A 16,135-nucleotide genomic window follows, 5' to 3' on the forward strand; every position below is an offset into this window, starting at 1 on the left:
AGAAGCGGACTTCCTGCTGAGCCAGGATCTGGATGTAGGACTCTGAACCACGGGACTCCAGGATCTTGACCTGGAGACACTTAATGAAGACAGGCACTTTAACCAATAGAGCCACCCCAGGCATCCTTAATATTTTAAAATAAAATTTAAAATTCAAATACAATGTAATATTGAAAAGCACACAAATTATAAGGTAATTATAAATTATCTCTTAAGAAATTTCCTCACAGTGAATATACTCATGTAACACCCCTCCACCCTGGATTAGGGAATAGATCATTATAACACACCTCAGAAGCCTCCCTCACGCCCCCTTTCCTGTCTCTGCTATCCCTCAAAGGGGATTGTGGCCACAATCCTGACTTCTCTTACCATCAATTAGCTTTCACGTTTTGAACTTTATTTAAACGGAATCATGTAGTATGTCTGGCTTCTCTTTCTCAAAATTGTATTTGTGAGATTCATCCACGTTATTTGGTGTAGCAGTTATATTTTCATTGAACATGAAATGGAATGTAAGCTACTGCACAATCTGCAGGATGTATTAATCTCTTCTTTCTTCCTTTCAAACAGGGAGCTGATCTAGTTCAATTGGGAGTTATTTGCAGTCAGCACACAGGCTTGAACTACAAAAACTTAAAATGACAGAGACAGCTCCTGCTCCTATCCAAATTTGATATAACCACTCCTAAACATCACTCTGGTCAGATCACTTCCCATTCACTGTTGGAAGGCATCCCGTCCTTACTCCTCCCAGTTTCCGGTCTCCTACAATTTTGGCCCACTCTACCTCTCCAAGCGGGAGAGCTCCTCCCATCTTTTGCAGCCTCCCGGGCAGGCCCTCCTTTGAGCGACTCTGGGCTGCGTCTGCCATCTAGTGGCAGCTCCGGAGATTGGACACTTTTCATTCCTCTGTCATCAGAATGCCTGTACTATGAGCTCCCTTTTTCTTTTGCCCCTTTGCTCTGTTGGGCCAGGCCCTCAATCTTTCTCATACATGAGTATTTATTCCTTAACCTCATTCCCTAATCCTATTTCTTCTGCTGTTCTTACCTTGTTATCTTAAGAAAACATCTTTGTCTTTTCCTTTCCTTTTTCACAAGGAGAACTTTAAAAAAAAAAAAAAAAAAAAAAAGACATCCTGAAAGGCTACTGCTCATCTACTCCTAAAACTCTTTAAGTTCAAGTTTAAGCTCTTTAGTGTTCAAGAGCTCTCCTTCAGAAATTTTCATTAACTACTAACCGTTCTTATTAAAGTTGCTTTTTTCTCAGAACCAGGATTCAAAATATTTTTAAAAATAGGACTCCCACTGCAGCAAAATTGTTTTTACATACCCAATACATATTTCTCCTTGATGGGTAGGTTACTTTTATTTTCCCTTTTATAGTTTCTGTATTTCTAAAGTTTTCTAAAAGGAATACACTGATATAAATAGGAAATATAATAAATGTTACGTAGAAAGGGAGAGCAAAAATGAGTTTTATGGCAAACAGGCCTTTTGCCTTTTTCTTTTAATAATATTACTTTGTGCTTCTCCAAGTTTTCTAAAAGGACCGTTTTTTAAAGTTTTGAATTTTAATTCCAGGAAACAAAGTTTTTATCAGATATATAAAAAGGAGCATGTTTTAAATATAAACGGGAAACACATAAGTGTCAAAGAAGAAAGGGGGTGCTTAGCGGTAAACAGTACCATCAGAAAGGTGGTTAAACCAGGAAGTGGGAAAGAAAAGCTGTTGGAAGTAAACTATTAGTAACAGGTCTTGACTTGTAATTAAGTGTTGGTGGCTCTGTAAGGAGAGTGTGATTCCAAGAGGGGTTTCTCATGGCTCCTGGAGCCACATCTGTCTTGAGTGTTATTTGTCGTTGGCTTCATGATGATTCTCATCTTCTTGAGCAGAAGCAGGAATTGGGGCAGGAGGCTACCTGGAGAACGATTTACTTTGCCCAGCAGTTTATTGAGATCCTCTTAACTGCGAATGCCAAATTCACGGTGGAGAAAGAGGCTGAAAGTTTTTTGGTCCCGAAACACGTTACCTACCAGCTCGAGCGTATCTACCAACAGTTAAGACGGTGCAGTGGCCAGGTACAGGGATCAGCAAGGTTTGGCCCAAGCGTCTGCTTAGATCAGAATACTGCAACGGCTTTCCAATGGCAAGAGTGAAAATTAAACTCCTTGAAAGACTTTGTAGGTCAGCCTGGCAATCTGTTTGCTTGTAACTTTTTTTTTTCCTCTGAGAATGTATTCAGTCATTTATTCAGCAAACATTTATTAAGTGCATAGTTATGAACAAGGTGCTGCTTTAGGTATAAATGTAAACATAAGAAATAACTCTTACCCTCCGGGTGCTTACAGTCTAGAAGGGGAAATAAGGCAAGTATGCAAACAGCTTTCATACAGATGACTGTAGTTTCAGCAATGAATAGTAAGTGCAAAAGAAAACAAAACAAAACACCAATGTTGCAAGGAAATGCACTAGCTTGGCAAAAAACAAAAAGGATTTAAAATGTATATATACGTTGCCTCTACCTGAATGCTCACAGAATCAGATACACAAAAACTCTCAAGCAAAGATACTGTCATACTAAAATTGCTTTTTATACCTAGACTGCAATATCTTTAACAGAAAATAGTCCAAGATGTTACTACAGTATAATTCTGACTATAAATTATATTGCTGCTGTATTTTCTCAGCGTTCTATGTTATATTGAAGTTATTTAAAGATTATTTATTAGAGAGAGAGAGAGAACATGAGCGGGGGAAGGGGCAGAGGGAGGAGAGAGACAAGCAGACTTCCTGTTGAGCAGGGAGCCTGCCCTGCAGCACGTGGGCTCAATCTCAGGACTCTGAGATCATGACCTGGGCCAAAGTCAGGCCCTTAACTGACTGAGCCACCCAGGAACCCCCATTAAAGTTTTTCTTTTAAAAAGGAAGTATGCAGTAGCATATAAGAGCCTTTTCATTGTTAAGATAGTAAAATGGAATTTTACATTTATTGAATGAACAAGAAAATGGTGATGAGATGATGAGATGTTATGTTTTCTGTTCCCTTTTTCTTTTCAATCTCAGGAAAAACTGATAGACTCTCTTAGTAAAAAAATTAATCAAGTATACAGAGTCTGCATTGGAGATGCTGATGTTGGCAGCCTCAACCCAGTTCAAAAGCTGGTAAAAGTAGAGTCTCGCCTGGTAGAACTGAGTGATCTCATTGAATCCATGCCCAAAGAAAATGTGGAGGCAATTGAGAGGATAAAACAGAAAGAACGGCGGCAAAAGTACAGTCAATGTCTTATGATAGAAGTGTAGTGACCGACTTAATGAGATGAGAAACGATCTTTGCTGGGATTCCACAACACTGAGCAAGCCCCTATTACATGGCAAGGGTCACGATAAAGATGCAGTAGACCCAAAACTAGACATGCCCTTCTCAGAGCGATTACTTAATGTGGAAGACACACTTGTCAAATATTCTTATGAAATAATGTGTCATTACCAATAATGAGCATTGTGAAGAAGAGTTCACTGGGGCAACTGATCTAGTTTGAGATGGATAAAGGGTCATTTTAGCTTGAAAAAAATGGATTTTCAGAATGAGTATTCACTACTTATTATTTTTTGAAGAGGTATCTCTTGTACTTGTAGTGGAGGGCCCAAAGTGTAGAATTAGGAGCCTTTCACTGCAAGACTTTATAAAAGAATTGTTTGAAAGTCAAGAGCCATGCAATGAGGGTTTTTTTAGTGTATAACTAGCAACACTTACACACAGCATCTACACATTTACTCATTCATTCCTCAAGACAACTTCATGAGAATTATCAACCCTGGAACAGCACCCTCTCCTCACCCCGACATACCCACATCCTTGCCTACCTGCCTTTCCAGGAGAATGTACTGATTTATAAACTTCTATATCGAGTTAAATAAGGATAACTACCTTTGAGGCAATGATTATAAATACATGATCCCTAGTATAATGTAGCATATAGAGAATGCTTATAGGTGGACTATTGTTCCTGTCGTAACAATAATAACAAACAAAGTTAAGAGGCAGACCAGCATTATGGCTGACCTGCTTGGCTTCAATGCAGGTTCTGCCATTTACAACTTCTGTGACCTTCGGCAGGGTAAATAACCTTTCATAAGTCTCAGTTTATCTGTAAAATGGCAGTAATAATGGCACTTATCTCATAGGGTTTGTGCTTGGCACATAGTTAAGTATTCAAATATTAAGCATTAATGTTAGATATTTTATTATTGCTTACTGGTTGGTATATGGGGGATATTGTTTTTCCCATATCAGAACAAAGTCCAGAATATTTTAAGGTGATCCTGATGGGATTTTATTAAATATAAAGCAAAAATTTTTTTAAATTACAAAAAAATGCCTCCTTCTGGAAGATGACCTATGACCAATTACATTAACAGCACTTGCATCTTTTCTGCAGTCAGAAATATATTATCACTGAATTGTAATTACAACTTATTTTCATTGTGATGTATGAACCTAGTTCCAATTGTTTATCCTTATCAAAAAGAGAATTTTGTTTTTCCCAAGTACATAACACCTAATTTTGCATAAAAAATGTTCAGTAAATGTCATGCTTTTAACTGTGTAAATCTATAAAACAGCTATCACTTATTGAGGGTCTGTTCTGCACCAGGCATTCATCTGGACAGTTAACATGGGTCATTTCATTTAATTTTATCCTCACAACAACCCTGAAGAGAACAAGTAAAAAAGCATTTCTTGGTCTTAACTTCAGGATACCATTGAGAAAGATTAACTGAAAAAGTACTTTTGTGGTAACTCATTGAACTGTATACACTGTGGTTTGTGCACTTTTCTGTACACTATACTAAAAAGGCTAATGAGGGGTCTGGGTGTTAATTCAAGAGGCCTTGTACACATTAACTGTAAAGTGCTAAAATGTAAGTGGGGTGACAAGAAGGCTTTGCTGAGGTGCTTGTTCTAGACCAAGATCTGGGTAGATTTTAATTCTTTAAAATGGTGACAAGCAGTTTTCTCCCATTTTAACACAAATGGGATCTGTTGCTGAGATTTCACTGGAATATTCAAATGTCATAGTATGGGTGAAGGTGAATTATTATGTGAGCTTTTAGGGAGATTTTATAATATCTAGGTAGTCTATTACCCAAAAATAATACAGGTCTTTTTTAACTTTCTGTGACTTATAGTTACAAGACTGTCTTCCTTTTTTGACAGGTTACGTGAAGAGAAAATGAAAGAAAAACAAAAACACCAGGAGGAAAGGCTAAGAGCTGCTCTGGAAAGAGCAGTAGCACAACCGAAGAAAAAGGTTTGTGTTTTGTTACCAATAGGTCCAGCTGTATCAATATGTGAGTGCTTCTGTGGTGTAAAAACAAAATACCTAATTCATATAATTTATTCAGCTTTGATTGGTCTCTCCCGGATTCCTTGTTACTTTGAGGATAATTCAAATTTCTGGGTCTACGGTTCTCCATTAGACTCACTTTTTTTTAGTCTCACTTTCTTCCCCTCTCCTCTGTTCTTTAGCTCCTGGTTCATGAAGCCAGATAATTTTTTCTTTAATTATTTGAATAGGTAATAACAAGCATACGGCTCAAAGTTCAAAAGATACAATAATATTTAGTGGAAATAAGTCATCCTTAGTTCCCCTCCCTGGATGCAACATCTTAAAGTTTCATCTGCATCCTTCTGGAAATATTCTATGTATTTACGTATATCTTCTCCTTCTTACATGTAATAGCCATGAGCCCTGCTACTTTCAATCAACAATGGAGACAGCAAATCCAGAGAACTGCATATAATTGGGAGGGTCTGCTAATCCTCACTTTGTGAAAAATAATGAGATTAATAGTTGATGTTAAAATGATTTACCCAGAGTCGCTTTAGATTTAGCAGCAGGTTCAGCACCAGAAGTCAAAGTTCTTCATATTGCAAGATTACCTAACCAATAAGAAGCATGGGATTAGGCAGTCACTGAGTACATGGGGTCCATGACTTCCCACTGGGTATGGAGGGCCTTGTGTTTCCATATGCCACTCTCCTCTGGGTTAGGGTCTGAAATAGACTTGGGGAAGCTGATTTTATGGTTATCTACAAAGCTACTACGGACATTGATTCTTACCACAGTAATAGCTAAACTATGGTGAATGCTTATTGTGTGCCTCATAACCAACTTTTGAGGTAAGTATTTGAAGAAGTTTCTGAAATACAGTAACTGTTAATATACATGTCCAAAGGTGTTGATTATCTTAATTTCACTTAAATAAGCATGTCAATTTAAAAAGGGTCTGGCTTCTCTAGTTCAGCTCTTCCTATGAAGACCTGACTTGTCCTCTTTCTCCCAAAGGCAAATTAACCATTCATCACCCTTCCATGTAAACATACTACTATTCACTAAGTTCACCAAATTGAAATGTATTTTTAATAGATCCAGCTTTCCTTCTAGACCATGAGTGAGTTCTTATGACCTTTGTGTCCCCAGTGCCTGGTACACAGAGGTGATTCAATAAATGCTTATTGAATTAGCAGACTAAAAATGAGAGTGAAAACTAAAATGGGAAGAAAAATGAATAAAATGATGCCCATTTGATCAGCTGACAATGTACAAAGACCTCTAACAAAAGTTCTTATCAGTCAGGGCACTTTATCAAAAGCTCTCAGACAGTATTAATAACAAAGATTACCAAAAGATCATTGAGAGAAAGCAACAAAATCTGACATTAAGAAAGAAATTCGGGGGGGCGCCTGGGTGGCTCAGTGGGTTAAGCTGTTGCCTTCGGCTCAGGTCATGATCTCAGGGTCCTGGGATCGAGTCCCGCATCGGGCTCTCTGCTCTGCAGGGAGCCTGCTTCATCCTCTCTCTCTCTGTGCCTGCCTCTCTGCCTACTTGTAATCTCTCTCTGTCAAATGAATAAATAAAATCTTTAAAAAAAAAAAAAAAAAAAGAAAGAAAGAAATTCGGGGATTCCAGTCCCAAAGAACATTTCTGTTAATAAAATGATGGGGAGGACTGCTACTGTTAGTTCTCAAAGGCCAGGAATGTCAAATTCTGCAATGCAGGGTACAGTCTCACATAGTGAGATTGACCCTTTTGAGACACAGTGGAGATATTCCATCAAATCTCATTTTCAGGGATGCCTGGGTGGCTCAGTCATTAAGCATCTGCCTTCAACTCTGGTCATGATCTCAGGGTCCGGCGGAGTCCCACACTGGGCTCCCTGCTCAGTAGGGAGCTTGCCTCTCCCTCTGCCCTCCCCCCTGTTTGTGTGCATTCTCTCTGTCTCTCAAATAAATAAAATCTTTTTTTAAAAAAAAATCTCACTTTCTCATCCATTTCTTTTACACAAATTCAGATATAGAAGCAAAACCAAATAAATACATAAAGGAGGGGGGTGAGACTAAAAAAGAAAAATAATTAGTATAATAAACTTGAGCACATGCCCCAGAGAATGAATAGGTACAAATCAAGGGCTTTCCCTAAGCCTCTCCTGATGGGAACACATCTAAGGGCCAACAGGATCACTAGTGTTGAAGATATACATGGTTTTCTCAAGTTTTTGTCTAACAGAATTTTTAAATGCCAGTCAACTGGTGTTCAGCAGAGGAAAATGATCTATCCTAACCAATGGAGGAGAAATTTTGCTATGGCACTGAGAAATGAAATGTTGGCCTCAAACGTGGTGCTTTTCTAGGTCGACCACATCTGAAACATGGGCTTTTTGATACTAACTAAATCTCCTGACTTTCCCATATAACCTAACTGCTCTGTCTCCTGCATGCTGTGGTCCTTTATCTGTTACTTAACCCCACCTAGCATGCTGGACACCCATTAGATCATCAATCCCTATGTAACTGTGATTATTTACTATTTTGAGTCATGTTATTCCTTGGAAAAATCATGTTAATGTTACTATTTTACTGATGGTTCAACAGAAAATAGTTATGCTAAAAAATATTAAGTATTTTTCTTTTGTTTCAGCTGGGAAGACGACTTGTCTATCGCTCAAAACCTCCATCTGCTAACAAACATGAACTACTTTTAGTCAAGGATACAAGAACAAAATCACTAGAGGATGAATATTTTTTCACTTGAATAGAAGCAGTAAGACATTTATTACCAGAATATTTTAGGCATATTTTGTAGATTTTGGTTTCCATTAATGGCAATATTCTGCCCCATATGCTGGCCTAACCAATCTGAGGATGACCATACTTAGTGGTTATAGGATTGGGAATGGGAGTTATTTTCCTTTGTTGAAGGCTTTTATTATCATATACTAAGTAAAATTCCATACAGCTGAACATTTTTATCCTTGAGTTGTCCCAGTTGGATACACATCCAAAGTTTACCTTACAGGTGTAACTATGTGGTGAATGACCGCTAAAGTGCAACTATGGCATTCTCGGACAACTGGGGACTTTAAATGGTCTCATTTGTTTTTAACCAGTCCACAGTTCATAGTATACATTTTATCACTGTGGAGAATACATTTTAACAATGTATGATTCTAAATGGTTTTGAGGAGTCTAAAACATAAATGAAAACCACTAGTATATACTCAGAATTTAACTGTGAGACTGGTTTTTAATTCACATTAAGGAGTTCTGTTCAGAGCACTTAATTCTTGCAAGTGAACAAACCATATGCTTTTAGCCTAAATATCAATTCACAGTTTCTACTGTGCTCTATATCCACAATCATTTTAACTTTCAGGTGATGTTTCAATTTTAGCTATAACATGTACATTACTTAGATTATACTGACAGAATTAACATGTAATTTGTTGACTATGTAAAATAAAACAGTATATATTAATTCTAAGAAAATATTTAACTTTATACATGTCAAAAGCTGTTCAAAAATAACTTTAAAAGAGTTGTTTTTAAAAGGTCTCAGTTAATATATAATTACAAGAAAAGAACTGAAATTCACCTTCATAAATGTTTATGAAGCATAAAAATTTTCCCTGTAGAAAAAAAAGAGAGAGTACTGAGCTTACAAAAGAAAACCAATTTGAATGAAGCTGAGTGGCTCTTAAAGTATTAATTCTGAATAATCTTTCAATTGTTTCAACATTTGAGCTCTACGTTTAAATATCTGAATATGAATAGTTCATGAGTCAAGTTGAAAAAAAAAAGTTTATTGTCTAGAAATATATATAAAAAAAGTTCCCCACAAAAGATGCTATTCTCTCATTTCCCCATCTTCTTCTTCTTCTTCAACACCCCTGATATAAAGGACATTATTACACCTGTAAACAGAAAAACAATCCATTTTGTTGTTCCAACTGGAAACCACATTAAGATATGAATTACTATTGCTAGATATTTTTGGTTACAAAAATACTGAATGCTAAATTTACAGTGTATCATTTCTTTCTTTTTTAAAAATGTTTTTACCATTGATTTGTTAAAAAGCACTTGGCACTTATTCACCCAGTGGATGTTACAAAATAGTATCTTTATGATCTTCCAAAAGGAATGAATCAAATTTGAAAATGTGACTCTAGTTCAAGAAAACGAATAAAATAAAAATCTCTAACTCCAGGCAGAGCCGAGTAAAATTCAAAACCAAGCTCTTGCAACTAAAACCACCGAAAAAGGTTACAGCTAAGAGCTAGAAAGTTTAATATCATCACTAGAAAAATCTTACGGATGAGTAACTCCAAAAAATTTCCATTTTCTTGGACAAATTTAAGGATTTCAAAATTCTTTAAGTCTAACTGTAGAATATGTTAAATTACTAGTGATTTAAACAAAGTAATTCTGAAATTGAGGCACTAGTCTATTTAAACAGGTATTTCTAATGCTCTCTAGTCACTCCTTATATATACTACTGCTGTTTCGTTACCTTATTAAAACTTCACCCAAATGTCCAGACAATGCTCCATCTATGTATTCTTCTGTGTTTGCAAGCTTTAAATCAAAAGAAAATATATTAGTATAACACAGGAGGAAAATAGTATAGCCCTACCTAAAAAATTATTAGGTAATACTGGTGAAAGAACTTATTATTAACTGAGACCTTTCTATACCAATAATTATCTATAATTGATAGATTAGCTTCTACTACTGCAGTACCTTTGGGTTTTATATAAACATTCTGTAAAGACAACACTGATGGATGTAGAATATATAATAAAGCTTGTTTCAACATAATTTTTTAAATCTCTCAGTTATGTAACATTTCTATTAGACATTAAAACAGTATATTAAAGAAGACAGTCTCCAATTTGTGAATAAGTTATGATTTTAAAGCTTTCCAAAAATTCAGTTGCAAAAAGTTACAAAATTCAGAGCACAAAATCTACGGCTAAAATATCAAATACTCTTGTATCAGTTAAGACCCAAACCAAAGAACTGAATAGTAATTTTTTTAAATTATGTGCTAATAGATCAAAATAAGTTAAGAGAAAGTTAAACAATTCAGAGTTACCTTTATATTTATTTCAGGAAACTAATTTTACAACAAAATGTTTAGGTTTCCTTCCATATATAAGTAATAAACTTTGTTACTTTTAAAAACCACAATCACTTAAAAGGCTATGTCTATCTTTCCAGCCTTTTTATCATTTTTCCTCTAAGTCATTTTGCTTCAGCCTTTTTTTTTTTAATTTTATTTATCTATTTAAGAGAGACAGAGAAAGCGACAGACAGCACAAGTGGGGAGGAGAGGGAGAAGCAGACTCCCTGCTCTGGCGCAGGGCTCAATTCCAGGGTTCTGGGATCGCCGCCTTAACCTGAGCCTAAGGCAGACACTTAACCAACTGAGCCACCCAGGCACCTCTGCTTTGGCCTTTTTGCCATGCCTTGAATACACCAAGCAAGTTCCTGCCCCAAGGCCTATGTACTTACTGCTCCCTTAAACGGAGAGGCTCTTCCTTTGATACTCTCTTCAGTTGCACGCTCAATCCTTTCTCTGCTTAAATTCATTCCCTCAGAGAACATTTCCCTGGCCATCCTATCTAACACTGCACACTCTTGTCACTACCCCTGTTTTTGCTTTCTTTTTCTCAATAGTGTCTATCATTACCTGATATCACATTACACTGCCATCTGCCACCACTACAACACAAACTCCTCCAAAGTAGTGACTTAGTTTTGTTCATTGCTATAGACACAGAGCCAAGCACATGAGCTCTTTAATGTTTGCTGAATAAACAAATTAAAAACATCATTAATGTGGCTACTCAGATACATTTCATAACTCTAGCAGCTCAACAGAACTACATTACTTCTAAAATCAAATATTCAGTGGCTATTCTTTTTTTCTTTTATTGAGATATAATTCCCATAGCATAAAATTCATTTTTACAGTGTACAAGTCAGTGGTTTTTAATATATTCATAAAGTTGTATAATCACCACCACTAAGTCTGGAACTGAGCAGAATAGTACACTCTTCAGATCTTTCTATGGCCTTCGTATATGATTCCTGCTTGAGGAATCTTCCAGGCCAAAACCATGCTCTGTAAGAACTTTGGGGACCTAAGCATCATCTGTTCAAATAGTAACCTCTTAAATTAAGGAAAATCTCAGCTTTCTGCCTACAAGTGCCTCTATTAGTACTTTTCCTACAAGCACTCCACTATGAAATACTTGGGAGTCATGCTTGGACTGACTACCCATCTAAGTAACCTTTAAAATCCATCTGCCATCAATCAGTCACATAAATACCTATGCTTCAGGAAAACTTCAAATTCCTTCATCGAAAACCTGGCTGGAAACTACTACAATTAAGAAAAACACCCCAGTTTTGTTTTTCTTTAAGATTTTATTTATTTATTGGACAGAGATAACAAGTAGGCAGAGAGAGAAGGGGGGAAGCAGGCTCCCTGCTGACCAGAGAGCCTGATGCAGGGCTCAATCCCAGAACCCTGAGATCATGACCTGAGCCGAAGGCAGAGGCTTAACCCACAGAGCCACCCAGGCACCCCAAAACACCCCAGTTTTTAAATGAGCAAAGCACATGAACAGGCATTTCTCAAAACAAAAACAAAAACATATATATATATATACACACACACACACACACATATATATAAATAAATGGCCAATAAGCACTTAAAAATCACAGTATCACTAATCATTGAATTAATGCAAATAAAAACCATGAGATATTTTATACTCATGAGGATGCCTATTATCAAAGAAACTGAAAATAACAGGCATCGGTGAGGATGTGAAGAAACTGGAACCTGTATGCTTTGCTGGTGCAATGTAAAATGATACAACTGCTAGAAAAAAAAGTCTCGCAGGGCGCCTGGGTGGCTCAGTTGGTTGAGCTACTGCCTTAGGCTCAGGTCATGATCCTGGAGTCATGGGACCGGACTCGATCCTGCCGGCTCCATGCTCAGCAGGGAGCCAGCTTCTCCCACTAACCCTTCCCCTTCTCATGGGCTCTCTCTCATTCTCTCTCAAATAAAAAAAGAAAGAAAGAAAGAAAGAAAACAGTATGGCAGTCCCTCAAAAACTTAATTAATGTATAATCTAGCAATTCCACTTCTGGATATATATCCAAAAGAAGTGAAAGCAGAATCTCTAATAGGGATTTGTACACCCATGTTCATTGCATTATTCACAACAGCCAGAAGGTGGAAAACAATTCAAATGTCTATCAACAGACGAATGGATTAAAATGTGGTATATACATAAATGGTATATTATTTCAGTCATTAAAAGGAATGAAATTCTGATACATGCTACAACATGGATGAACCTTAAAAATATTACGCTAAATGAAGTAAGTCAGACACAAAAGGACAAATACTGTAAGATTCCACTTATATGAGCTAGAACAGAACAGAAAAAGAATAACATTTACCAGGGAACAGGCAAAAGAGGAGTTACTTTTTAATGGGTACAGTTTCAGTTAGGGACAATATAAGAGTTTCAGAAATTGGTAATGGTATTGTGCATCTATCACAATTACTTTTCCTTAGCTCAGATGCACAATAATGTGAATGCGCTTAATGCCACTGAGTTCTACACTTGAAAATTGGTCAAAGCGGGGCGCCTGGGTGGCTCAGTGGGTTAAAGCCTCTGCCTTCGGCTCAGGTCATGATCTCAGGGTCCTGGGATCGAGCCCCACATCGGGCTCTCTGCTTAGTGGGGAGCCTGCTTCCTCCTCTCTCTCTGCCTGCCTCTCTGCCTACTTGTGATCTGTCAAATAAATAAATAAAATCTTTAAAAAAAAAAAAAAAGAAAGAAAATGGGTCAAAGTGGTAAATTTTATGTTAGATATATTTTACCACAATTACAAAAACAAAACAAGGGGTGCTGGGTGGCTCAGTCAGTTAAGCATCTGACTCTTGATTTCAGCTCAGGTCACAACCTCAGGGTCATGAGATGGAGCTGCATGTTGGGCTCAAAGCTCAGCAGGGAGTCCACTTGAGATTCTCTCTTCCCTCTACCTGGTCCCCACTGCCCCCCCAAAATAAATAAATCCTTAAAAACAAAAACAACAACACCCATCCTAAACATTTATAGAAGCTTGCTTAACAGACATTCAGTCACAGTTCCTTTGGTTTGGCCTGTCCACTTCTTCGAGAAATCCTTTTACTGAATTACTTTGATATTATGTCTTTATCATTCATTAAAAGACTCAAGAAATTCACTTGAAAAATTTCTTTCATTAAAAAAAATAAATAAAAAAAATTTCAGAGCTAAATGTTGGGAGTGTTTTGCCTTTTCTGCAAAAAAGCAAAACAAAAACCTCATTTGTGTTTCCCTTATGCCACCATGACTCCCAATATTTTAGTTCTTTTTATTTTAACCACTAGAAGTCAATTCTGTGGCTGAATTTTGGTTTTACAGGTTTCATACACAGTTTATCATAGATATAACATCCTCCCTGAACTTGACTTTATTTCTGAATTTTGTTTTATGTCTGTCGGTTTGGTTGATTGCATTCTTATAAATCACAATAAACCTTTGAGGAGTTAAGGTAAAGCAAAATAAGTACAATTTAATGATTCTTAAAGCTTTAGCTTACCTGCATGTTCATATAGCCATCTACAGATACCAGGTAGCCTTTGTACTCCATTCCCCACTTAAGTTTCACCATTACTGGCTTTCCTGTTAATCCATTCAGGAAAGGTTTGGGATTGAGAGGCAAACTCTGCACAAAGAACAAAAAGAAGCCTCAATCAATTACTTTTCCTTAGCTCAGTTTTCGTTACCTACTTCCCTCTACCAAATCACCAATATTTTATGGTATCCAAATAAAGCAAGCTCTGGACTCACTCGCACTTTACTACATAATTTTCGCTTCTATTTGTTGAAAAGCGTAAGAGAAATTTAAATACCCAGTTAGGGAATTTCATTCTGCATTCACTTAAACAATGAACACCTACTATACATTACTCATTGTTTCAGGCTATAAAGAAACAAAAGTAAAAGCAATAGGGAAAAAAAAAATGCAGATTACACTCCTTGTCCTCAAGCTCACAGGATGAAGAGAGGCAAAACACATACAAACAGACATTACATTGCAATGTAGTAAGGGGAGATATGCTATGTATAAAGGTACCAAATCAATCCAGAGTCAAAAGGAGAGGTTGCCCAAAATAAGGAATGCCTCCATTTTAAAGGATGAGAGGTATTTCCAGAGGGGAAAGGGGCTGTTCTAGGTAGAAGAGGCTACCTATGTAAAAGGATGGAAGGGTAAAGCAACAAGGCGATCTCACAGACGTACAGAACAATTCACAAATGTCATAGTCCACATATGAGGCTACAGAGGGAAGGAGGGGGCCGATGACATTTGACAGCTTTCGCTTGAATTTCAGGAGCTTGGTCTGGTGGGTCTTACTTGACTTAGCAAAGCTGCCTATACATATGGGCAATCATTTAACGTTTGTTTATTCAGCAAACCAGGAGTAGTATCCCCCAGTGAATTCAGACTTTTCCTTCCCTCATCTGCTCACCCATCAGCCCAAAGAAAGAAAAGAACCAAGAAACTTGACTACTCAAGTTCTTTAGATAAGCATATTCAGAGTGATGTCAAAGAACATGGGAGCTACTGCAATGACTTCCTAACTTCAGGTTTTACTTGTCTTTCTCCAACTTATGCACACGGCAAGTATTTTTACCGTGGGATATCTCTGCTTAAAATGCCTCGATGGCTTTCAACTGTAAAATCCAGACCTCCTGACATGACCTAAAAGATCTGCCCGACCCTATCTCATAACCACTGTTCTTGCAAGCTTAATGGCTTTCTCTCAATTCCTTCAACTGGTCAAGCTTTCTTTCCGGCCTTGGGGCCTATGCTCATGTTCCCCGTCCTTTGTACACTCTTCCTCTTGCTCTTTAAGGGGCTGGCTTTCGTATTTCCTATCACATAGGTTTCTGGATCCCATCCCTGACCACTCTTCCAATGTACCATCGCGCATCTTCATAGCATCCCGTTTGCTCTCTTCTTAGCACTTCACATTATTTGCAATTACATGTTGATACTATTTAGAGAGACAGAACCTGTCTTTCATACCCGACTGAGTAAATCTCGAGCGGGGTCCGCGTCAGTACTTTTCACCGCAAATTCTGACGCCTACAACAGCATCTGGTAGGTAGCAGGAAATATGCGGTCAACGAACAAATAAATGCTCCAGTGCTTGCGCTCTGTATTCCAAAGGGCTGCGGGGCCAGGAATCCCAACATGATAAAATGAAAGAAAGCCGATTCTGGGAGTGGTAAGTGAAACCTGAAAACCGCTTCATCTTTAAAACGACCCTGCGGTTTCAGGCAGCAAGGATACCTCAGGCTCACATTCAAACGAAGAGGGGAAGGGGCCGGGCACTTAGGGGAAGGGCATCAGAAAGAGAGCGCGCGCCTCAAATCCCCAGGGCAGGGAGAACGGGGCTGGGGACCGGGTGCGCGGCTCCTCACGCGGATGAATGGGAAACGCGCGAATCAACCACCAGGCCGGGCAAGCTGGTCACGGTTCTCTCTTGCTCTCCCTTCTTCCTGCTTACCATCGCGACTACAAGCAAATGTTGCAGGTAACTCGCCGCCGACCCAGGTGTAGTCCGTCCCTCGTGACTGGAGTAACTCCCGCCGGGCGCGAATCGCAGAGCTTCCAGAGAAATGGCCGCCAAACAGCAGCGTAACCTTTCACCTCCGACTACAGATC

The 16,135-nt window shown here is 37.9% G+C and overlaps 2 protein-coding genes across 2 annotated transcripts in view; one reads left to right on the top strand and one right to left on the bottom strand.

Annotated features, from left to right (window-relative positions):
* Positions 1–8,102, top strand: part of CCDC38 (coiled-coil domain containing 38) — a 49,225-nt gene extending 41,123 nt beyond the window's left edge. Inside the window, exons 15-18 of the mRNA XM_044226328.1 lie at positions 1,899–2,084; positions 3,070–3,275; positions 5,225–5,468; positions 7,989–8,102. Of these exons, the coding sequence (XP_044082263.1) occupies positions 1,899–2,084; positions 3,070–3,275; positions 5,225–5,468; positions 7,989–8,102 (750 nt within the window). The remainder of the gene's footprint in view (positions 1–1,898; positions 2,085–3,069; positions 3,276–5,224; positions 5,469–7,988) is intronic.
* Positions 8,103–9,129: 1,027 nt separating this feature from the next.
* Positions 9,130–16,121, bottom strand: SNRPF (small nuclear ribonucleoprotein polypeptide F). Its single transcript, XM_044228215.1, has 4 exons — positions 15,978–16,121; positions 14,003–14,128; positions 9,861–9,925; positions 9,130–9,261 (listed from the first exon to the last, which is right to left on the bottom strand). Exons 1-4 carry the CDS (start codon positions 15,978–15,980, stop codon positions 9,195–9,197), a joined length of 261 nt encoding a protein of 86 aa, XP_044084150.1. The 5' UTR covers positions 15,981–16,121; the 3' UTR covers positions 9,130–9,194.
* Between the last annotated feature and the right edge of the window lie 14 nt (positions 16,122–16,135).

The sequence above is a fragment of the Neovison vison genome, chromosome 12 (assembly GCF_020171115.1).
Source record: "Neovison vison isolate M4711 chromosome 12, ASM_NN_V1, whole genome shotgun sequence".
Taxonomy (NCBI): domain Eukaryota; kingdom Metazoa; phylum Chordata; class Mammalia; order Carnivora; family Mustelidae; genus Neogale; species Neogale vison.